This window comes from Dipodomys spectabilis, unplaced genomic scaffold, assembly GCF_019054845.1.
Source record: "Dipodomys spectabilis isolate Male_0828 unplaced genomic scaffold, ASM1905484v1 ptg000001l, whole genome shotgun sequence".
In the NCBI taxonomy this organism is placed as follows: domain Eukaryota; kingdom Metazoa; phylum Chordata; class Mammalia; order Rodentia; family Heteromyidae; genus Dipodomys; species Dipodomys spectabilis.
In genome coordinates, this window is record NW_024870678.1 from 16,347,127 (window position 1) to 16,372,803 (window position 25,677).

The 25,677-nt window shown below is 37.2% G+C and overlaps 1 protein-coding gene and 1 pseudogene across 2 annotated transcripts in view; one reads left to right on the plus strand and one right to left on the minus strand.

Moving 5' to 3' along the window:
* Positions 1–16,736: 16,736 nt before the first annotated feature.
* LOC122103482 lies at positions 16,737–16,832 on the plus strand (annotated as a pseudogene).
* Positions 16,833–22,543: 5,711 nt separating this feature from the next.
* Positions 22,544–25,677, minus strand: part of Themis (thymocyte selection associated) — a 164,675-nt gene continuing 161,541 nt past the window's right edge. For both annotated transcript variants that reach the window (XM_042673933.1, XM_042673925.1), the window contains one exon: positions 22,544–22,910. In XM_042673933.1, coding sequence (XP_042529867.1) covers positions 22,878–22,910 — 33 coding nt within the window. In that variant the 3' untranslated portion in view covers positions 22,544–22,877. The remainder of the gene's footprint in view (positions 22,911–25,677) is intronic.

A 25,677-nucleotide genomic window follows, 5' to 3' on the forward strand; every position in this document is an offset into this window, starting at 1 on the left:
AAATTCACTAATAAATAAATATAAAGTGAGTATGATTCCTTTGTGGTTATCCTATATAACATAATTTCATCCTCTATAGCAATATATTCTACTAATTTATAACAAGTCGAGAGAAAATAGACATAAATTACAGATAAATAACGTAAGTCTTTTGAAAACAGATAAAACCCAACAGGGAAATATAACAAACCGAATAATCCAATATATTTTTTTTCTGTGCATTTTTACTGAGCCTACGTTTATAATATTTACCTGATTTTCACTCAGTCTTGATAATGAATACTTCAGGATCAAGTTTGTCAGGATTTCTCCTTTACCCAGAGGTGTAATTCTCTGGCCAAGATAGGATGATTTCCAGAACTGACATGAAGCTATTTCCTCAATGGACATTCTGTGTGGGTCAACTCCCAAGGAAAAAAGAGAAAAATTGCATGGTGGAGAAACAGACTCAAGTGGCTAAGTTTACACAGATCAGACTGGGGATTCTGCCTATTCTCTGTAAGCCACAGTTTGGTGTTAATTAATTAATTAATTAATTAATTAATTTTAGAGTCTTTAAAATGGTCCAATGTTACTTGACTCTGTCTTTCTCTGACCATCTGTGACTGGTCCCATGGCCTTTGCATATATATTATTCTCACCATCTCTGGCATGCTAGTCATAACCAATTCATGTATGAATATGGTGAGGGCAGCTCAGAAGTTCCTAAATAATTTTGTAACTGGCTTTCTGAGCCTCTCCATGAATCTAGAAATTATGCCTATCACTTGATAGCTAGGAGTCTGTTATGTTACTGAAAAAAAAGAAAACAACTAAAATGTCCTACAAATCATCTCTTCAATTAAGAATACAAAAATAAATGAAAAAAGGAAAAGGAAGAAAAGAAGCCTATCAAGTAAACACTAACAAAACTGAATCGTCGCCCAGTTTATTCCTATGTGCTAGCACTACCCTGTGGTCTATAGGATTGAACACTGTCACAAATCATGCTTTCCATTAGGATGTTTCTTACTTTCCTTTATCAAAAAACAAAATTGCAACTGGTCTCATTCAAAAATCTGTTTAAGAAGCGTACAGAGACAAGACCAAGTGCTTCAGTGAGAAAGGCTGAGCAGTTGGTTTTGGTAAGGTGGAGGCAGGAAAACAATACAATAATACACATGCCAATTGGTTTATATGAGAATACTTCCGGTTACTTTTCTCTTTAAGGATGGGGCAAAGTGGACTTTTAAATTACTCTGGGTAAGGTCAACTGAGCCCTTTTCTATTGGTGCTAAGGAGCGTATGGAAACTTGTGCTACTATCTTTCCATTTTGGTATAAGTCCAAATTACTCTGAAGAAAATAAAAGTACATTTAAAAACTACCACTGACTACTTACTAAGTTTCCTTGGAAGGAAATGAGCAGAAAGGCAAGGAATGAGTGGGCCGCATATATCAAACCCCAAATATAGAAAAAGAGGAAATCTAGTTCTTCTTGATGGTGCTTCATATTTTAAGTTCTCCTGGGTCTTAGGAGTACAGGTTAAACTGTATTTTGCTTTCAAACTCTGTAATTTCAATGTTTTTTTTTTCATGGTCATAGATAGTAAAGTTCTCTGATTTTCTATTGTACTCAGCCCGATGTACAAGGAACCATGTATAATGTAGCCTTTATATTAACAGGTGTTAAAATAATCCTTTTAAAGCGAAAAGGTATGCAAGTCTGATTTTTTCATTTCCAAAATATGTAGATTAAAGTTATCTATGTCTTTCAAAATAAAATAATTTAACTGAGTAAATTCATATATTTATTTGTGGTACAGATAACCATCTAAAATTCTGTTTTGAAAATTATGGAAGTTAAGGGTTATTCAAAAGTAAACCTGTTTGTTTTAAATTTGAGTATCATGAAGGAGAATTTGTAGGATGCTTCTTTTTTGAATACTGTTATCTGTATACCTACACACTACATGAATTTACTTTTTAGAGGCCTGCCATTATTGATTCTGATTACTGGAGATAATCAGTGGCTTTGATAACTTTGGTAACTTCTAATTCTACAGTAACAATGCATTCTGTAATGCATTGGATAAATGACAATTTAGTAGTCAAATTACGAGGATGCAAACTCTATCAATTTGTCCTCTTAAAAAACACGAGTTAAGCACAGTTTACCTGACCAAGAAAAGCAATCATTAAAACTGCTTTGTCAGAATTTTGCCTACCCAACTCTTTAGATTTTGGACACAAACAAAGTCCCTTGCCCAAATTCTAATGTTTTGCTCATCCTTCCCAATTCCTAGATTATATAGCAAAGAAAGAAGCCAAAGCAGTTGAACATTTGAAACTTCCTCATTTACCTTAACTATGGAATAAATTTAAGTTGAACTGTTATAATTAATTATTTGTAATTACATAGCAGGAAATATCCAAGTGGATACCTATATAGAAGTAGAAATATTATCAACTTTTTAGCTACTATAGTTTGGGATATTCCTTTTTAAAATATAAAGAAAAGAGGTTAATTAAAAAATTAAAATAGGGGCTGGGAAGGTGGCTCAGTGGTAGAGCACTTGCCTTGCATGTATGAAGCCCTGGGTTCAATTCCTCAGCACCACATAAGCAAAAAGAAAAAGCCAGAAGTGGTGCTGTGGTTCAAGTGGTAGAGCGCTAGCCTTGAGCTGAAGAGCTGAGGGACAGTGCCCAGGCCTAGAGTTCCGGCCCCACGACCGGACCCCCCAAAAATAAATAAAAGAAAAAATTAAAATAAAAATTAAAGAAGGCTGTTAAATATTTTAGAGTTTCTTATCATTTAGTTTTATTCAAGCTGGCATTGCATGAAATATGTGCTTGAAAAATATTAATGAAAGAATGAGAGACAAGCTTCTGAAAACTGAAACTGCAGATTTATAAAGTAGTCAACTTCCACCATCTAGTGGCTGTTCTTATGAATAACCTCTTTCTTTTCCATTATTAATTATAAGCAAAACAAATTCAGAACATATAAACATTTGTTTCAGTATAGTGCAAGAATAACCAGGTTATACACAAACTTTTATTTCCTTCCTTCCTTCCTTCCTTCCTTCCTTCCTTCCTTCCTTCCTTCCTTCCTTCCTTCCTTCCTTCCTTCCTTCCTTCCTTCCTTCTTTCCCTCCTTCCCTCCCTCCCTCCTTTTTTGTACCAGTTTTGGGGCTTAAATTTAGGGCCTGGGCATGCCATCCCTGAGCTTTCTCCCAACCCCCATCCCTCCTCCCCCCACCCCAAGGCTCTACTCTTGAGCCACAGCTCCATCTACAGTATTTTGGTGGTTAATTGAAACTGTCTGGGCTTGCTTCAAAGCATGATCCTCAGATCTCATCCTCTCGAGTAGCTAGGATTACAGGGCATGAGCCACTGGTACCCAACTTACAAACTGTTATTTTCAAATGCTTGTGTTCAGTTTATAATCAATAAAATTTAATACATTGAGCAAAACTCATTTAAAAATGTTTAGCTGCTTTACCTATTGATAGATGGGTTATGATTTTTCTGTATTTAGAGGACAGAACTTAATTTTAAAAACTTTAATCTTCAGGGTCAAGCCAGTATTTAAACTCCCCCTTCTTTTAATAGAATTAAAATTAATTTTAAAAATTAATGGAATTGTCACAGTGTACTATTATTTTCTCAATTGTTTGGAAGTAAGCTATCTGAATAGCAGGATTCAGCCCTTGAGCATACATAATCTTGAAGTGAAAGTGTATTCACGTTAAGAAATAGAAATAACAACTCTTTTATGGCAAAGAAAGGTATTTTTGGAGGTTTTATATTTTTCACTGTCAACTTGCAAATAAATAACAAGGATTGAAAACTGTTTCCTCTATAATTCAATTGCTCTAAAAGATTACTTCAATATAGTAGTAACACATTTTATTTAAAACACACAGGGTTTTTTTTTGCAAATTGAGATGGGAATTATAGGAGAGACGAATGATTGTTATGCACATTCTTTTTTTAATTTTAATTTTTTGTGAACATACTGTACAGAGGGGTTACAATTACATGGGCAAGATAATGAGTGCATTTCTTATCAAGCATTGCAGCCTCCTCCTTTGTTTACCCTTCACATCCCTTCCCAGCCCCCCTCCCCCCCCAATCTTCCCCCCCTCCACCAAAGTTGTAAAGTTCGTTTTCGACATGACAACTTGTACTTCTCATAGTTGCATCAGGTCCACCTGTATCCTTAAACGACTTGTTTTTCCCCATCTCCTCCACAAATTATACTGACGTCAAATATAGTAAAAGCAGGGGTTATACTGTGGGGGAGGGACATACAAAGCAACAAAGAAATAATCTTATAAATGCGTTAGAAACAAATGCATAAAAGAAAAAAACATTTAAATACATATCTAAGGGTTCATTTTCCTAACATCAACTTATCTGACCTTTTCTGCTTGACTCATACATGTTATGCACATACTAAGCAGTAGATGTTGCTTCATGCACATCCATCATCCTATCTCTCCCCGGGACAGTAATAATCATAGATGTCTCATTTTATAGATAAAAGAAACTGAGGAGTTTTACTGTCACAATCATATAAATCTAGAGTTGACTTCAACGGTCTAATTAAACAATCAATATTCTTAGAGATTAGAAATCATCTTATACACTAAATTTATAGTTGGGGCAGAGAGTTTTAATTGTATTAGTAGAAATTGATAGTGTCATTGTTTTGCAAAATCTTGAATGAAGTTGATCCAAGGTCAATCACATAAAGATACCCTATTGGTTAAATATGACTTATTAGTGAGCAAACTTTGAATTATATACATTTTTAATTGTGAAAATACTGTACAGAGGGGTTACAATTACATGGGCAAGGTAATGAGTATATTTCTTTTTTTAAATTTTATTTTATTTTATTTGAGAACATACTGTACAGAGGGGTTACAATTACATGGGCAGGATAATGCGTACATTTCTTACCAAGCATTGCAGACTCCTCCTTTGTTTACCCTTCACATCCCTTCCCAGCCTCCCCCCCCCACCCAATCCTTCCCCCACTCCCCCCCCACACCGACATTGTAAAGCTCATTTTTGACATGACATTTTGTACTTCTCATTGTTGCAACAGGTCCACCTGAATCCTTAAACGACTTGTTTTTCCCCATTTCCTCCACAAGTTATACTGACATCAAATATAGTGAAAGCGGGGGTTACACTGTGGGGGAGGGACATACAAAGCAACAAAGAGATAATCTTATAAATGTGTTAGAAACACATGCATGAAAGAAAAAAACATTAAAATACATATTTAAGGGTTCATTTTCCTAACATCACATTATCTGACCTTTTCCGCTTGACTCATACATATACTAGATATTGCAAATAAGGGAAACGATGGGACCTATGTTTCTTTGGGCCTGGCTTACTTCACTTAATATAATTTTTTCCAAGCCTTTCCATTTCCTAACAAATGGGGAAATGTCATTCTTTCTGATGGAGGCATAGAATTCCATGGTGTATACATACCACATTTTCTTGATCCATTCATCTACTGAGGGGCATCTGGGTTGGTTCCAGATCTTAGCTATGGTAAATAATGCTGCAATAAACAAAGTTGTGCTGGTAGCTTTAGTGTGGTCTTGTTTGTAAACATTTGGGTAAATGCCCAAAAGTGGGATTGCTGGGTCATAGGGGAGTTCTATGTGAAGTCTTTTGAGGAACCTCCAAACTGCTTTCCAAAGTGGTTGAACAAGTTTACATTCCCAACAACAATGAAGTAAGGTTCCTTTCTGTCCACATCCCCTCCAGCATCTGTTGTTGTTAGAGTTCTTGATTTTTGCTGTTCTAACTGGAGTGAGGTGATATCTCAATGTTGTTTTGATTTGCATTTCTTTTATGGCTAGGGATGTTGAACATTTCTTCATGTGTCTATTGGCCATCCTTCTTTCTTCTTCAGAGAAGTTTCTCTTTAAGTCTTTCGCCCACTTACTTATTGGGCAGTTGTTTCTTTGAGGATTTGTTGTTGGGTGGTTTAATTTTTTGAGTTCCAAGTATATTTTAGATATGAGACCCTTGTCCTTTGTATGGCTAGTAAAGATCTTCTCCCAGTCCGTGGACTTTCTATTGATCTTGCTAGTTATGTCATTTGCCCTGCAGAAGCTCTGCAACTTTATCCAATCCCATTTGTCCAACCTTTCTTTGATTTGTTGTGTTTCCGGGTCTCTATTCAGAAAATTTCGGCCTGAGCCAAGGAGACCTAGGGTTTCTCCTATTCCATCCTGTAATGTTTTCAGAGTGTCTGCTTTGAGTTCAAGGTCTTTGATCCATTTGGAGTTGATTCTGGTGCAGGGTGATATATAAGGATCTAACTTTAGTTTTCTACATGTAGTTAACCAATTTTGCCAGCACCATTTACTGAAGAGGCTGTCTTTCTTCCATTCTATTGTTTTAGCTCCCTTATCGAAGACTAGATGGCTATAGGTCTGTAGGTTCATTTCTGGGTTTTCAATTCTATTCCATTGGTCCTGAGGTCTGTTCTTATGCCAATACCAAGCTGTTTTGATTACTATGGCTTTATAGTAGAGTTTGAAATTTGGTATTGCTATTCCTCCAGCAGTGTTCTTTCCGTTGAGGAGCGTTTTTGCTATTTGGGGTCTTTTATTGTTCCATATGAATTTTTGGATTGCCTCTTCTATTTCCTTGAAGAATGAGGGTGGAATTTTGATAGGTATTGCGTTGAATTTGTAGATAGCCTTGGGAAGTATTGCCATTTTCACGATGTTAATCTTTCCAATCCAGGAGCATGGGAGGTTTTGCCATTTTTTAAGTTCTGTGTTGATTTCCTTTTTCAAGATTTTAAAGTTTTCATCATAGAGGTCTTTCACTTCTTTAGTTAAGTTAATTCCTAGGTATTTTATTTTTTGTGGGGCTATTACAAATGGAGTTGCTTTCCTAATTTCAGCCACACTTTTCTCATTGTTGGCATACAGAAAAGCCATTGATTTTTGGGGGTTAATTTTATAACCTGCTACTTTGCCAAAGTTTTGAATCAGCTTGAGTAATTTGGGAGTGGAGTCTATGGGATTCTTTAAATACAAGATCATGTCATCTGCAAAGAGGGAGAGTTTTATTTCTTCTTTCCCTATTTGGATCCCCTTTATGTCTGCATCTTGTCTTATTGCTGTAGCTAGGCATTCTAATACTAGATTGAAGAGAAGTGGAGAGAGTGGGCATCCTTGTCTTGTTCCTGAGTTAAGAGGAAATGGCTTTAGTTTTTCACCATTGAGTATAATGCTGGCTGTAGGTTTGTCATATACAGCCTTTATTGTATTGAGGAATGTTCCATGGATTCCTAATTTTTCCAAAACCTTCATCATAAAGGGGTGTTGGATCTTGTCGAATGCTTTTTCTGCATCTATTGAGATAACCATGTGGTTCTTATTCTTGCTCCTGTTGATGTGATGAATAATATTAACTGATTTGCGTATATTGAACCAGCTTTGCATCCCTGAAATGAATCCTGTTTGATCGTGGTGTATGATTTTTTGGATGAATTGTTGAAGTCAATTGGCCAAAACTTTGTTGAGAAGTTTTGCATCAATGTTCATCAAAGAAATGGGTCTATAGTTTTCTTTCTTTGATGAGTCCCTGCCTGGTTTGGGGATGAATGTTATGATGGCTTCATAGAATGTGTTCGGTAGTGAACTTTCTCTTTCAATTTCATTGAAGATTTGGAGGAGTATTGGTGTGAGCTCTGCTTTGAAGGCCTTGTAGAATTCTTCTGTAAAACCATCTGGTCCTGGACTTTTCTTAGCTGGGAGGTCTCTTATTGCTGTTTCTATTTCAATGCTTGATATGGGCCTGTTAAGCTGGTTTAACTCATCTTGGTTTAGTTTTGGCATGTCAATATTTGCTAGGAAAAGGTCCATTTCTGTCAAGTTCTCAAACTTATTAGCATAAAGTTTTGAGAAGTATTCCCTTATAATGTTCTGAATCTTGGTTGTTCCCGTGGTGATGTTTCCATTCTCATCTCTGAGTTTATTAATTTGGGTGTGTGCTCTTCTTTTTCTGATAAGATTTGCTAAGGGTCTGTCAATTTTGTTAAGTTTTTCTAAGAACCACCTCTTTGTTTTGTTGATTCTTTCTGTAGTTTTTTTGGATTCTAATTCATTCAATTCTGATTTAATTTTGATTATTTCTTTCCATCTACTGGATTGGGGTTTATCTTGCTGCTCTTTTTCAAGGAGGTTTAGATGTGTTATTAAATTGTTAGTTTCAGATCTCTCCAATTTGTTGATGTAGGAGCTCAGAGCTATAAACTTGCCTCTGAGTACTGCCTTTGCTGTGTCCCAGAGGAGCTGGTAATTTGTGTGTTCATTTTTGTTGAATAGCATGAACATTTGAATTTCCTTTCTAATCTCTTCCATGACCCACTCATGATTCAGCAGTGTGTTGTTCAGCCTCCATGTGTTACCGGACTTTCTTTGGTGGCTTTTGGTGTTGAGTTCTAATTTTATTCCCTTGTGGTCAGAGAGACTGCAAGGTATAACTTCAATGTTTCTGAATTTAGACAAGTTTGCTTTGTGGCCTAAAATGTGGTCTATTTTAGAAAACGTTCCATGTGCTGCTGAGAAAAACGTGTATTCTGATGCTGCTGGGTGAAATGTTCAGTAGATGTCTGTTAAGTCTAGTTGATCTATGCAGCTGTTTAGATCTGCGGTTTCTCTGTTGAGTTTTTGTCGAGTTGATCTATCTAGTGGGGAGAGTGGTGTGTTAAAATCCCCAACAATTAATGTCTTTGCATCTACATGGGATTTGAGGGAAAGTAGTGTTTCTTTGATAAATTTGGGTGCTCCATTTTTTGGCGAATAGATATTTAGAATTGTAATATCCTCCTGAAGGAGAGATCCTTTAATTAGTATGTAGCGACCTTCTTTATCTCTTCTCACGAATTTTAATTTGAAGTCTATTTTATCTGATATTAGGATTGCAACTCCCGCCTGTTTATGGGGGCCGTTTGCTTGGTAGATTTTGTTCCAGCCTTTCACATTGAAAATGTGTTTGTTTTTACGGGCAAGATGTGACTCCTGCAGGCAGCAGATAGAAGGGTCTTATTTTTTAATCCAACTAGACAGTCTATGTCGCTTAATTGGAGAGTTCAGTCCGTTAACGTTAAGAGATAGGACTGAGAGGTATTTGGGAGTTCCTGCCATGTTATCTACCTTCTTGGGGGCTGCGAGAACTGGGTTCTTCCTATGGTTCTTGGATTCTCAGTTTGGGTTCAGTTTCTTGGCCTTTATTGCGGTCTTGTTGGTTTTCTATGTGTAGGACATCTTTAAGAATCTTTTGTAGGGCTGGTTTGGTGGAGATGTATTGTTTCAATTTTTCTTTACTATGGAAGGTTTTTATTTGGCCTTCAGTTATGAAGGAGAGTTTAGCTGGGTACAGTATTCTTGGTTGATAGTTGTTTGTTTTTAGGGCATGGCATACATCATTCCAGGCTCTTCTTGCTTTGATTGTCTCTGCTGAGAAATCTGAGGTGATTCTAATTGGTTTCCCTTTATAGGTGATTAATCTTTTCTCCTTGACAGCTTTAAGGATCTTTTCCTTGGACTGATTTGATCCTGTGTGGATTATAATGTGACGGTGGGATGTCCTATTCTGGTCTGGTCTATTTGGGGTTCTAAAGGCTTCTTGTATCTGAATAGGCCTATCTTTTTGCATGTTTGGGAAGTTCTCTGCTAGGATCCTGTTAAACAAATTTCCTAGACCATTAACTTCTGTTTCTAGGTGCTCCTCTACACCCATTATCCTTAGATTAGGCCTTCTGATGGTGTCTTCATATTTCTTGGACTTGTCTTGGATGGTTGTATGTTCTTTCTCTATAATATCTAGGCTGTCTTCAATCCCTGAGATTCGATCTTCTGCATGGTCTAACCCGCTGTCAAGACTCTCTACTTTGTTTTTTATCTCTTTTCCTTCTAATTGGTTAGCTTTGATGGCTTCAAGTTCTTTGTTGAAGCTCTGTTTTAGGTCTTGTATGAATTTCTTTACTTCCTTAATTTGGTGTTCAGTGTTTGTTCTCAAATCACTTAGTTGATTGGTTATGGTTTCTTTGGACTCCCATTCCTTCTGTTGGGTTCCATTCAGCATTCTCTTTGTGGTCTCCCTGTCTTCCTTCAGCTCTTTGTTAATGGATTCCATGAATGTCTTTAGTGATCTTTGTGTGTTCTCTACCTGGTCTCTCAATTCCTGTATTACTCTTTGATTAGCTTCCTCCCGTTCGTGGGATTCCTGCAGTTCTCTTTGAGTGTTCTCAGCCTGCTCATGCCATTCCTCCCTTTCTCTTTGAGTATTCTCAAGTTGTTCACGCAAATCCTGTATCAGTTTTTGAGTAGCTTCCTCACGCTTATGATATTCCTGTATAAACTTCTGGGATGCCTCCTCTCTCTCCCTATCACGCTCATACAGAGTCCTTTGTACGTTGTCAAACTTATTTATCATGTTTGCCAGCAGTGTTTGTAGAGCTATTTGGGAACTCTCCTCTGGATTATTCATTATCTGTTCTAACCCCTGATTATCAAGATTGGGAATTGAGATACCTGAATTTGCCATTTTTCTTGTGTTTTTCCAGCTTACTCTGCCCATTTGAGATGAAGATAGCACCAGTTTTGTGCTAGAACACTATCTTAAGGCAACCATCAACCAAAGTTTGCATTTGTACAGTCAATAGTCTACAGATACAATCTAGTTCAACAGATACATCTATTCAACATCAAACAACTATATGTTAAAGGACTTCGAACCGCAGAGAAGAATTTGGAAAACCAGAAATTATTAGGGTTAGGAAGAGATGTGGGTAAAAAATAGGAATAGATTGGTTGGTGTGGGGAGGCACAGGGAGAGTTAACTATGTCCTAATCACAATGCAGGAAATAGGTTGGGTAGGATGCAAGTAGAGAGAGAGAGAAAAAGAAGAAAGGGAAAGGGGAATGAAAAGAGACCAGAAAAAAAATAGAAACGTAAAAATTAATGTTATTATAGAGATTAAAAGACCATCTATTTAGAGAGGAATGTGAATATATTGAGAGAAAGGGAGGGACATAGAGGAGATGTGAAAAACTTTAAAAAAATGCTTAAAATATTATATAGGTATAAAGAGGTAGTACTGCTATTAATGAATTTAAGTCTCAGAGGTTTTGAATTGAGTAATAAATTTGTGGATTAAGTGTGTACACAATGGGGGATAGGGTCTACTAGTTAACTACGGGTTTATCTGAGGATGTGCAGGGCAAGAGTTAAGTCACATAAAGAAGAACAAAAGAGAGGAAAAGGTGGAAAGGATAGGAAAGTGAGAAGAAAAGATCAGAAGTTCAGTAGAGCTAGACAAAAAACAAAAAGATAATTAAGAAAGAAAGAAAAAGAGAAAGAAGACAAGAAAAGAAAGGAAAACGCACATTCACGTATTCCTAAAATAAAAATTATAAGAGGAGAAAAAAAAGTTACTGGAAAACAATTATTTTTTCAGAAGAGGCAAAAATAAAAGATTAATAAAAGTTTTAGAAAAGGAAAAAAAATTTTTATATATATAAGGTAACAAAAACAAAAAACAAAAAAAAAAAGAAAAGAAGAAGAAAAAAAAAAGTTCTTTGATTTTTTTTTTTGGGGGGAGGGGTGGGAAGAATCCTGTATCTCCCTTTTGTCTGTAACCAGCCTCTTGTTGGAGTCTCTGGTCAGCTTGAGGTCCTGTGGCTTGATTGGTTTCTTAAGTCAGTTTGTTGGAACAGGCAGAAAAATGCACTGCTTTACCCAAGATTTTGAGATCCCCCTCCCAGGTTAGTTTACTGGGAGGGTGATCTGCTTTGAGAATCACAAAAGAGGGGGATGCAGTGATGAGGCTAGGTTCTGGGTAGAGTTGAGGCCTTTCAACGAACAGTAGCTTTTCCCTGGGGCTATTTTGTGAAAAAAACTCACAGCGCCCAGCCTGAAGCCATTCTCAGGGTTTCTGTTTTTCAATTGATTGTGGTGGCTGCTAGAGGGAGGGGCAACCTCTGGCTCTGGTTACCCAGTGAGGAGAGCCACTCCAATGGCTGGCGCCTGAGCTGGGTGACTTTTCCCTGGATGGAACTGAGTCTGTGAGGTCACTTTGCCGTTAAGTTCTTGTGACCTGCTAAATGACTCGTTTTATTCCAAGGCCTGAGCTGGAGCTAGCTGCTCCTCCGAGCTTTGTCGGTATCCAAGATGGAGATCACCGGTGCTGGGGGGGGAGGGGTGACCTTCCCTCCTCTGCTCCCTGAGAAGGAGTGAGGACATCGGGCTTCTACTCACGCCGAGTCTTGGATCCTGTGTCGTCTCTGGTCTGCAAACTGCAGGATGAAGATGTCCGCTCCTTGTCAGTTCTTGCTGGTGTTGAGTAGAATCCACTCTTCCGCTGCGTCTGGCTCCTTCGTCCCGGACTCTCTGTGGCTCAGGTATGTCCGCGGCGGCAGTTGCCGCCGCGACCCTGCCTCCGGCGGCTGCTGGCAAGCGCTCAGATGTGTCTCCTTGCCTTGGCTTCCCCTCTCTGGCCTAACTCTCTGTCCTGTGATGGCACACTTGGTGTGATTCTCTGGCTTAGGACTGTTCACTGGAACTCTAAAACTGCTTTCTATGCGAGAGCTTGTTCAGATTCCAGCTTCTCTTCCGCCATATTCCCGGAATGTCTCTGAGTACATTTCTTATCAAGCATTGTAGCCTCCTCCTTTGTTTCCCATTCTCTCCCTCCCCCCGCCCCCCCAATCCTTCCTGCCCCCCCCTTGAATTTCATACATTTATTCAACAATGGTGCTGCCATTTCTACAACTGGAAATCCATTGTGTGAATCTCCTCTATCCCAAAGCTTGCTTTCTTTTTCTTTTTAATGTTTGTTACTGTATCTTTACCTGTTTGCTTTGTTTTGTTTCTAGCAAGAGCCATCTCCAAGGGCCATGCTGTGAACAAAATATCAGCACAAAGGTCTAAGCACAAGTCATCAGGTTTGTCCAAGCCATTGGTTAGCTTCTGATTGGCGTATTTGTCCTACTAGTTTGGGCAACAATGCCAGCAGGGACGCCAGCCAGTGCATCACATGGGTTTCATTTCCCTCAGAGAGGGAAGCGAGTGTGTGTTCCTGGAGAAATCATTCAGCTAAGCAGGTATATTACAAGCACCACACAAAAGTACTCCAGGAGGCTTCTTTCCAGAACAACCTAGTAGGGGAACAAAATTCATCTGATACCTGAGAAAACTTTTGACTACATGGACCGCCTAAAGTCCCCACACATTGCCTTTGACCTGTCGATGCATAAAAACATTCTGGCTTCTTGTCCCAAGACAAAGGATATTGGCAGGAGGCTGCTAGGAAGAAAATAGCATGTGGGTGTGGGTCTTTATTGCAAGAAAGTTAAAGATGTAAGTTGCTGCTAGAATATAACATAGTCTGTCCGGTGTGTCTTCTCTTTCACTTTCCAAAAGGAAACATTGAACTCAAGGCCTAGGGGGAAAAGGGAAAAAAAATCACTGGTATCCCTGAGAAGGGCGAAGCATGGCCTACAAAAAAGGAAAAATATTTTCTTACTAAGCTGTGCTTACAGAAAGACAGGCCGCCCATCTCCAACTGCTACTTAGCCCATGCAGAATGGGTAAAGATGTTATAGACGTAGGATACTGCTGTCCTACAGGAACTCATTCGTGAGAAACAGAGAAGCCACATTTTGAGAGGTCAAATTGGAAGTCTGAGAGCCGGTGTGTGCAGGTGGACTCCTGTCCCAAAGACCTGCAGCCCCTCAAATACATTTAACACCATTAGGAAATCGAGCCATGAGAGCCAGAGAGGAAAGAAAGAGCAGAAAAACAATACCAAGAAACCAGGTCAACTCCAATGGAGAGTTGAAGGGGGACAGCATAAGTGGCTGGAGGAGAGCCAGGAGTCCCGAGACACAAGGCATAAGACATGATGTTGCCATGCCTGAGCTTCTCTGGGCTTAAATGGGAGGAGAGTCCAGGGTCCCAGGAAACTGTGACTCTCCTGAGTTCAAAGCATAGGACTGACAGTCCAGTAACCAAGTCCCTGCTCCTGTGTCTGGGAATTCAGCCACGCCCATCACCTGAGCGAAGAACTTCCCTGCCTCTGCCATGAAGACAAGTTAAACCCAATTCCTTATCATCCACCGCGTGGCCAAGATGGCGCTGGTTATACCCAGTATCCTTATTTCATTGTCAGTTAGAGTGTAACACTGTCTGGTCAGGAGTGTCTTTCCTTTCACTATCTGAAAGGAATCATTCAACTCAAGGCCTTAAATGAAAAAGGGAAAAATTCCCTGGAATCCCCAAGAAGGGCAAAGTTTGGGCTTCAAGAGACAAAAAGTTATTTTCTTACTCATTAGCTGTGCTTAGAGACTGGTACTTCGCACCCGAAGAATGTCTTCACAGAACCTGGTCACAACAAGCCAGATCCAGAGAATTTCTACTACTCTATAAGGCCCATCTGCCTCCCTGCCCCTCCCGTCTTCTCTGGAATGAGAGCCTTAATTGACCATGGAACACTGTGGACTGCATTTGGTCAAGGCAGAAGCCTGAGGGCATACAGAGATTGGGAGAGGACAACTGTTTTGCCGAAAAGACAAGCAGACACTCTTCATTATTTAAATAACCAGACAGGTTTCAAATAAAGAACCTAGTGCTGCATCTCATCATCCTAGACAAACAAGAACAATTCTAATCAAAATTTAACATACTAAAAATATAAAAGAATCATTTAAAGAATATTTACAGAAGACCGCATAGGTTGTCCACAAATAATTTGTGATTTTAGAAAAGAGACAAGACATTTGACCATCTCAGGGAGTGTGAAAAATAACCCCTTGTAGATACAAAGCATAGTATTTCTTCTTCCTCTTCCTCTTCTTCCTCCTCCTTCTCCTCTTCTTCCTCCTCCTCCTCCCTCCTCTCCTGCCTCCCCCTTTCCTCCCCTCTCCCCCTCCCCCTCCTTCTCCTCCTCCTTTTTTTTTTTTTTTTGGTGCTAACCTGAGGCTTGAACTCAAAGCTTGGACACTGTCCTTCAGATATTGTACTCAAAGTTAGTGCTCTACTACTTGAGCTGCAGCTTAATTTCCATCTGTTTTTTGCAGTTAATTAGAGATAAAATATCTCATGAATTTTCCTACCTGGGCTAGCTTTAAATCTCAGTCCTCAGATCTCAGCCTCCTGAGTAGCTAAGATTATAGGCATGAGCCACTGGTACCTGGCTACAAGGATAACTTTCAAGGACAAGTCACAATTAAAATAAAATATAAGGTTCAATTCCTTTTTTATAAGGGAAACCTATTTTTCACAAGATCTGATACACTCAATTTATGCTTGAAAGTTTTAGGATTCAAATAAGAAATTCATGTGTATACCTTTATTTAACCATAGTTTCAAAGTAGAAGTCAATATTCTACACAAATTAATTTTTGTAAGGAGAGGAAGGACTTAATCTAGCAAACATTTTCTAATTGGGTGTTAATAGTTTTGTCAAGGACATGAACACTTAAAAATATTTTTGAATAGTTTTGCTACTAATCTGCAGGAGGAGTAGATCTATTCTTATATTTTTTATGCATAGGAAATATTCAAACCAAGCTTGTGGTTCCTCAGAGTGCACAAAAGGAAAAAAAGGTATTAAATGTCAGGTTTATATATAAAATTATACATATATGATATACACTAGTACTTTAAGTACTTTGATCATGCAGACTAAAAGGTTTAGCTTTCACTTCAGAATACAACAAAAGATAAGGTTGTCACACAATGTAGAAAGCATTTATTGTCAACACAAGGATTTCATGTATCTTCAAGAACATGAAAAGTAGTACTTCTTATCTTTTATTAGCACATAGGATAAAAATAAAAAGATGTTTATAAGATCATTCACAGAAAAACACATCCAGCAAGATAGCAGAGCAAGAGTACATGTGTGAAAATATTTCATGTTATAAAGTAAGTGCATGCTGGGTGCTAGAGCAGATATTGAGGGAGGCTTGCTGAATATCTGCTCACTCTGTTGGCACGTCAAATACAAATGTTTCCTAGCCACTCAGGAGGCTGAGATCTGAGGATCAAGGTTCAAAGCCAGCCTGGGCAGGAAAGGCCCTGAAACTCTTTATCTCCAATTAATCACCAGAAAACCAGAAGTGGTGCTGTGGCTCAAGTGGTAGAGCACTTGCCTAGAGCTGAAGAGCTGAGGGACAGCACTCAGGCTCAGAGTTCAAGCCCCATGACTGACAAAAAAAAATGTTTCCTGATGCTCTTTTTTTCCTTATTTGTTAGGAAAATACTCACATGTGCAAAACATGGATGTAAATAATGATAAATAAAATACAACACTGCTGATATATTTAATCTTTTAGGACCCTTAGAATCCCATCCACAATCTCTTCTTAAGCTTTACCACAGGACTTAACTATTAATTAATTAATGGTCTCACTATGTAGCTCAAACTGGCCTGAACTCACAATATTCCTGCCACAGCCTCCAAAGCGTGTACCACCATTCGCAGCTCAAGGAGTAAGTTCTAGGCTGAAATTGATATGTCCTATTGTAGTAGGAAGCTTGGTGGATTTAAATCCATGGTTGCGGGGTGTGTGTCCTCTGGTGTGTCCAGTGTGTCCTCCCTTCCACAGTCACTTCCAATTCAATTGCAAGCAGTACCCTCACTTCTTTTTTGCATAAGGAGTGTTGCCTGTCCTTCAAAGTCATTTAGATGCATGCTTGCTTGAGCAGCACACACACTAACATTGGAATAATACACAGATTAACATGGCTCCTGCACAAAGATGACACACAAAATCATGATCTTCTGAGTTTGGGCTTTTAAAATGATTGTGTTGGTGATTTTTAGTAGCTTTGTGTGGGTTTATAGTAAGTAAGGCTGAGGTGAAGCCTCTGAAATTACATTCACTTACCTCTGGCTAAGACATAAACATAAAGCAATACATATCCTAATGGTATTGACATGTCAGTGCTAACTTCAGTGTGGAAGTTGTAGTCTGTCATATTTCCATTTCATTTAGCAATTTGTTCCCCACAGAAATTTAGTATAATATGATAGAGAACAATGGTCATAGCCATATAGTAAACTTAATTATAAGCACAATGTTTTTTAATTGTAGACTCTGATACACTACCTACCTTACTTTTAGTATGTACAAGAAGGATCAAAACCAATTCTTAGGTCAGCTTTACTGCAGAGAAATGCTGACTGCTCCTGCTTTCTGCCACAAGACACTCCAAGAAATAAGGATCACCTGGAAATATCATGTTAGTATAACCTATGGACAATATTTTGTTATTTTGACATGATGTAAAGGAAGGTAGGTTCTCTGATGAGATCCACGTACTCCAAGGCATGTAAGATAAATTCTGTAGAGATCCCAGAATGTCGCAATATGGGCCAAGTATCTGGTGTTCCATTGATCTGGGGATGGCTAACTTGCCTCCTTTAAGAAGGACAATGTATCATACAGTCTCATGTCACTCCCGGCTGCTATAACAGAAGATACGGCATTGAGTAATTTATAAATGAGGAATTTATTCTTATTAATTTAAATTTTGAACCAGGTGAGATCCAGGTGCCAGAAGATTTTGTGTCTGGCTGCGGCTGGCTCTACTCAAAGATGGTGCTCCTTGGTGTAGACACATGACCAAGGAACAGTGTGAGCCATACGACTTCCGTTATGTGGGCACTAAAGCATTCATGAATGGGAAGATCATATGATGCATGATTTACAATTCCTAAGGCTCTCACCTTTTGATATTACTGTATCGCATTTAAACACAAGCGTTGGAAGGACAGCAATATTTGGAAGATTGTCTTTACCCTGCTTGGCTTTCCATGGAAACGTTCAGCACACTTCTTGGGCCATTTTGGGGTTTAGAGGTAGCATTACCACACTTCGTGTACCTGCTATGAACCAGAATTCAAACCAAAGTAGTCTGACCTGAGTTCTCATATCTTAATTTTTATCAGTTCATCCAGCAAATATACACTGAGCAATGAACATGTGTCAGACACTCCTCTAAATCCTTGTTTCCATGGAGTTTCCGTTCCACTGTAGGTATGATAAAAATAAACTAGACATGTGAGCTATGGAATATGGTCAATAGAATCTAAAAACTAAAATAGGGAAGGAGACAGAAGGCCCAGAAGGGATTTAGGTTACAATTTGAGAAGGGGTGGCCAGTGAAGGCTGCAGTGAGAAGGTAACTCCAATAAACCCTGAACAGAGTGAGGAAGTACCGTCATGGAGACAAAATGAACAAGCCAACTTCTAAGCATAGAGAACAGCAAATGCGAAGGTCTTGAAGCAAGGTGGGCTTGAGTGTATTTAGAGAACCATAGAAAGCCCACTGAGATATTAGCAAAGTGAGTGAGAAGAGGCTGGCTAGGTAAATGGAATACTGGTGTAGAATTACTTAGATCATTTTAGAAATTGGGGCTTTTACTCTGAGTGAGTTGGGAAGCAATTGTGGCATCTTTTCATGAAATGATTCATTAAGAATGAATGGCCTCACTCTGTGAATGCCTAGAGACCTGTGTAATTTATTGTGTCCCAGTATACTTTTGTTTTCTTTTACCACTCAGGGTTTTTACTTGTATATTTGTAGGAACATTCTAGTTACCACAAATGAGGAAAAAAATGTTTCTTTGGGTCTGGCTTGCTTTGCTTAACATATTTTTTCTAAGTCTTTCCATTTTTTTTACAAATGGTAAATATAATTCTTTATGATGGATGAGTAGAATTATTTGTGTACATATAGCACATTTTCTTGATTCAATTCAGGTGCACCTGGGTTGATTCACTAATCTTAGGTATGGTAAGCAATAGTGCAATGAACATGATTGTGCTGGTAGCTTTAGTGTGGCCTGGTTTGTGATCTATTGGATAAATGACCAAGAGTGTAATTTCTGGGTCATAGGGAAGCTCTATGTTTAGTCTTTTAAGGAACCTCCATACTGTTTTCCAGAATGGCAGAACAAGTTTACATTCCCACCAACAGTGTAATAGAGCTCCCTTTTGGCCACATACCCACTAGACATTCATAGAATGAGACCAAAGGAGGATACTCTTGGGAGGTAATGATAAAGGCACAATAGCTATGTGTGTCTGATCATATAAAATAATATTTATTGAAATGAACTCTAAGAAATAGAAAGAAGAGGGTTTTTTCCTTTTTGTTGTTTTTGTCTTCCTTTTGTCTTGTTTGTTCATTTACCTGTTTTGGGCAGAGTAATAGGAACACAGTAATGGTGGGACAAAGAGTGAACAAATACGTAGTGATACTATACGCTTTGTTGAAAGCTAACTATACAACTTGTGGGTAGGGACAGGAGGAAAAAAACTGGGAGGGAGGGACGAAAGTAGGGAGGGAGGGAGGGCAGGGATGACATTGTTCAAAACAAATGTACTCTTTAGGTGACTTATGTAACTATTACCCTTCTGTATATCACTTTTACAATAACAATAAAAGTATTAATGGTTATCATAGTAAGAATAGCTTGGTAGGTGGCCAGGACAGGAATAGAGAGAATGCTTTCAGGGTTATAAAATAGACAACATGACATGACTGGAACTTGAACCACAGTAGAAGTGGAAGTTAGAAAATGTAGTAAGATCTTGGAAATACTTTGATAGGAAAATGGAAAGAAAATTTTCATACTATTGGATATCATTTTCGATATTCTAGCTTATTAAGATAAATTTATACTCTAATACTAGTTCTTCCCAAATTTTTGACTTTTTCTCTTCCATTTCCCAGCAACATGAATGATAAACCTTTGAATATACATTGAAAAGCCATGTAATGTTGACTCTGAAATTAGAACAGATTTTTTTAGAATAAATGATTTTTTATCAAGGTGATATACGGAAGGGTTACAATTCCATAAGTGAGGTAACAAGTACATTTTCTTGTCAAACTTGTTACCCATTCCCTCATTTTTCTCCTACTTTCCTTCCCACTCCCAAGTTGTACAAATCATTCCCAACATATTGTCTCGTGTATATTGCTGTTGCATTGTCTCTAAGAGCATATGTATTGCGTCTCAAAGAATCATATTTCTAGGTACCTTTCACTTCCTTTCTACTGCCATTTATAAAATTGCCTGATTGATCCAATTACAAAGAAAGCAGCATTATTAATTAATAGCACTTATAACTGGTAATCTTGGCACCTGTCTGTGCAGAATATCCATGCTGTCAAATTTTGTCATTGTGATTGGCCCAACATTGCAGATTCATAGTGGGTGGGGTAGGCAGAAAAGATACCACTCTCTTCTTCTTCAATATTAAGCAGCCTCCTCTTTAGTAATGAAAAATAAATTTTTACTCTAGTTAAAATATTTTAACTTAGTTGTTATAAGGAGATAGTTTCTGCATTGTCAGATATGACAAAATACTAGACATGGACAAGTACAAATACAAACACAAGTACATGGACAAGTATTAGCAAATTTATTTTCAATTTCAAAATAGTCTTCTGTAGGTGAGCTTGAAAGTTACTACACTTTTACTGCTAAGACAACTGGGAGTACTATATATAAAAGGAGTAATATTAACTTAGAAATACATGATTTCCAACAGAAAAACTGTTGATATATAACCACAAGATATGGATTCTCTTTATTTTTCTAACCAGAGACTTGTCTTCTAAAAGTAGAAAGTTAAATCACTCTCAATAAATAGAAAAATAGGAATATAAGGCATCCTCATATTTCTTGAAAAACTCCCAATTCTGTGGGCTTAATAGTATCAATGGTATGCCTTATGAAGATTGTCAAGATTCTTTGTGTTGTTCAAAAATCCGATATGATATAAACAAAAATTGTGTTTTTGTTTATGTAGCAAAATAAATAAAAATAAAATCACATTATAAAATTTCAGAATAGTAAATGATATTATTGCAATCAAATCACAAAACAACTTGTACAGCATTGGAAATCAGGACTCATCACTAAAATAGAAAAAAATAAAATGAGTATACGATATTACAAATGAATATTGTATGAAAGGTTGCTAGCTATAATTGTTTTTCTGTTGACAGTTTGACTCAAAATTTATTATCTTTAGAAACGTGCTAAATCATCAAATAAGTCTTCCACACAATGTAATTAATTGTAAAACTAGAGCTTATTTATATGTATGTTTATTTTAAAGATACTATACAGAGGGATTACAGTTACATGAGTAAGGTAATGAGTACATTTCCTATGAGCATTGTTACAGACTCCTTTGTTTTTCCCCTACCATCCCTCTCCTCCCCAATCCCCCCACACCCAAAATTGTAAAGTTCATTTTCAATATAGTGTCTTGTACATCTCATTGTTACAATGCATCAACCTGTATCCTTGTTTCAGCATTTTGTTATTTCCCTTCCCCTTCCCAAATTAGAAAAATGTATATACAATATGCAGGGCACCAGAATCAAATACAGTGACAACAGGGGTTATACCATGGGGGAAGAACATACAAAAGAAACAAAAAAATCACATAGGACATTAAAAACAACAGCGACAGAGCCTGTTTTTGTAAAAAATGAAAGTATGACCTAGGAACAAAATTTAAGTCTTATCATTAAATTATCATTAAATTCTGGTGTAACTTAACCAGTTAAATTCTGTTTCTTCAACTTTTAGAGACAAAGTAATATTTCTGTATCCTTAATATTTAACAAGATAAATTATAAAAATGTGATAGCCTTTGAAGTAATTTTTACATATTGTGTAAGAATCAATGGTATTCTAGTATTTTATAAGAACCAATCAACTAAGTTTATTGTATCTTATAATTCTAATATCTTTTTTCTTTTCATCAAATATTACTATTAATTAGATAATTTTGTTATAATTCTAATAAACATTTATCTAAAGGATCATCTAGAACATAGTACATAAAAGAACAAAGTATAGTATCACAACTTCAGTAGTATTTTAGTCAAAACTCTAGTTCTTAGGATATTGAGGGAGAAGTTATGAAAAATTTCAAAATTTTTTGCCTATTGAGACTTGAACACATTTATTTTATAGTGCATTTATAAAACAGACTCAAAATGTGAAGTTAAACTAATTTCCACAGTTCACAGGAAATCAAAGATATAACCTGATTATATTTGATTTGTAGATATAATTATTTTCCTTTGAATTAGTCTCATAGAAATGGTGGTAACATTAGAAAAGTGGCAAAACTAATTTTAGAATGAAGTGGAATTATTTGGTGAGCTTTTATAATAGTTTTACTCAATAACTGAAGTATTAAATAGTTTGCAATAGCTTAAACAATTAATCTAGAAATAGAAATAGCTACAAGAGCCAGATGCCAGTGGCTCACACTGGCAATCCTAACTACTCAGAAGGCTGAGATCTGAGAATTGTAGTTTACAGCCAGCCCAAGTAGGAAAGGCACTGAGATTCTTATCTCCAATTAACCACTCAAAAGCTGGAAGTAGAGCTGTGTCTCAAGTAGTAGAGTGCTAGTTTTGAGCAAAAAAGCTCAAGCCCAGGACCAACACACACACACACACACACACACACACACACACACACACACACACACACTCACACATGAGAAAATAAAAGAAATAGTCACAACAATGTGCACAGTAAATATGTGCTTACAATGAAACAGTGCATGCAGATTTTGGTATAACAGAACACAAAGTATGAGTTCCTTATCACAGTATTCTCTTTGAGTTTTAGCTGTTAAAACTTTCAAGATTGTTTTCTCCTTTGCAGTGCCCAGCCAAAATTCTCCTGGAGTTCCACTGGGAAACAGTTGTTTTTCAGTTAGGAGCCTGAACTTCCTTTCCCATTGCAACATTTATGTTCACTGCCCAAGTGGCTTCCATCGTATCTTGTTATTTTTGATGTTTTTCCATGTTTGAAGATTTCTATAAGTAAAGAAAAAAGAGAGAAGCCCATCAGAAGTATGTACTAGAAACAACCACAAAGGAAACTTCCTGCTATGCAATATTGTTTATAAAATTTTCACATATATGTCTTTTGAGAAATAATTTGGAGTAAAACAAAAAAGCCAAAAATAATAAAATAAAATAAAAGGAAGAGATGTAAATTCTTCAGACAAAAGATAGATGCTTCTATACACCAGGCTAGGAGATAACAACACTTGGAATTTCTAAAGTGTTGTTCTAAAGTGTTTAGTTTATCCTTATACTATCCTATTTTATAGGTAATACAAGATAAGGTCACAATGAAGTTCTGTCATGTCTACCAATCACACAGCTGGTGGGAGTCCAGAGCTGATTGTGATCCATAAATGCTTGACTCCATAGCCAACATTCTTTGGACCTGGCACTAGGCATGTGGAATAGAATACAATCCTGGTGGAATTCTAATGACTATCGAGTAGAAGGGCATCTCTAAATGTCAGTCTGACAAAAAAACCAATAGGCTTCAAGTATCAGCTGTACTGCTGAAAGCTGCTAATTAAAATACATGCCACTATGACATTAATACAACATCCTACCAAATTTGAAGAAAAGTAAAAAGGAGTTCTGGATTTTCATACAGGACATTTTCTTTCTTTCCATTATGTCTTTTTTAAAGCACAACGCATGAGTAGATAAAAAGCCAAATGAGCAAGCATTACTCTCGTCAAGTGGCATGGAAAGCCAGAAATCTTATCCTTTGATTGTACTAGAGGTCTGTTAAGTGCTAGCCTCTAAACCTACTCACTACACCTGTATGGATTTGCTGCTGAGTAGTCATTACCCTGTGACTGACTTCTTTCGCTTCCTCTTCTTTCTTTGCTCCTGCTCCTTTCTCTCATTTCTTTCTTTCTCTCGTCCTTTTTCCCTCACTTCTTTTTGTTATTCTTCTTTCCCCCACTTTCTTGAATTCTTTTTCTATTACTAGTAGTTAGATGATCTAAAGGAAGCTACTTAATCAATGGATGTCATTATTATAAAATTCAGGACAGATAAAGGGATAATGATGCCTAAATGAGTTGAAATAAAGAACCTAAAACTGCCTTATCACCTGTTCTTTATTATTATAGTATCAGTGAAATACGAAATGTTCAGTCTTGTGACTTCTGAGATCACAGGAAAAAGAAAGATGACATCAAAATAGGTAGAAATAGGATTTCTCCAGGAATTATGAAATAAACTTCTTTTTCCTTTTTAAAAATTTCAACATCTCTCAATGCTAACTGGAGATGGAAACAGACAGTGGCCTAATATGGAAGAGGCCTAAGGACCCTGTTCTCTTGAATTTTGATTTCATTCTCTCTTCCCATGATCCACTCCTTTCCCCAATGGATGCATTTAGATAGGTAGACATTTCTTATAGCACAAATAGCAAAACAACTATTATAGAATATACATTATAGATAATACAATATACAGTTTTTAGGAAATATGTCCAGATTTAATTTCTACTTCTATGACTTTCTATCTTTGAGATATTATCTGTAAAAGGAAATAACAACATTTCTCACTCACAGTGTTGCTTTTTTTTTGGTGGAGGGAGATAAGGAAAAATAAAATAGATGTATTATAATACAAAGTACTGGAATCTGAGGATCTAGGTCTGAGCCCTAACTCTACAACTCACTGGCTGTGTCCTAGAGTCTATGGATTTTATCCCTTATTATTGAACAACTTGATAAAAAATTGCAGATTCATAGAGCTATGGAACTATCAAATGAAAAAAAGGATTTGCAAAGTGCATTGTAAAACATAAAGTGCTAAAGAGATATTACCTGTTATTACTATCTCATATTCACATAAAATTATTATAAGCCTGTAGTTGGAGAGTTCAATCCATCATCTTGACAGTTATTACTCACACTCTCCCTTGTCAATAAACTGATTTAACATAGTATATAGTCAGGCAAAAAGTGGGAGGTGAAAAAAATCTGAATAATTATATTATCTCAAAATGGAATAATAGGATTTAATCCAATTAATTTAGAAAGGGCTAGATAAGTGACTTCCCCTGTCTCATCGAGCCCAATTTCCTAAACTGCTACAGAAATCTTCCAAATACTATTGCTGCTTTAGTGGCCAGTTCTAGTCAACAGAACCATGGATTTCACAGTAAATAGAAACTCTGTGATTGATTTAACTTTGAAGAATATGCAGGAATTTTTTTTCCTTATAATTATTTCAGTTTTAAAATCCAAATTAGCCAAACCTTTATCTGGGATCAGTCATTACTCATTCTTTTGGTGAAGAAGACATATTTACATGCAAGTGATATTTCTTACATTGCATTGAATATTCACTGAATATTACATAGTGTTGTAAGGAAATTCAGTCTCTAGAAACAGAGAAGCCACCCCTTAAAAGGTCAAATTATGAGTCTTCAGTGAAAGCAGGAGGACTGCTGATCTCTGAGACCAGCAGCCCAAGTGCAGCTAGCACAAAGCTTAGATAGGCCAAAGCCACACATGTCCATGGAGTCAAACCTAACACAAGTGTTATACAGGAGCAAAGCAAACCAGATTAGGACACTTAAGCCTAATAGAAAAGCAAATCATCTAGGGAAACAATCAGGGGAAATCAAGGGCCAATTATCTAGGGAATCCTAGACCCAGTCTCCTTACTTCACCAGAACATGGGATGAACTGAGGAATTTGGAGTCACAGAAACTAAGTTCTATGACAATCGAAACAAACAAAACCCACACATCCTT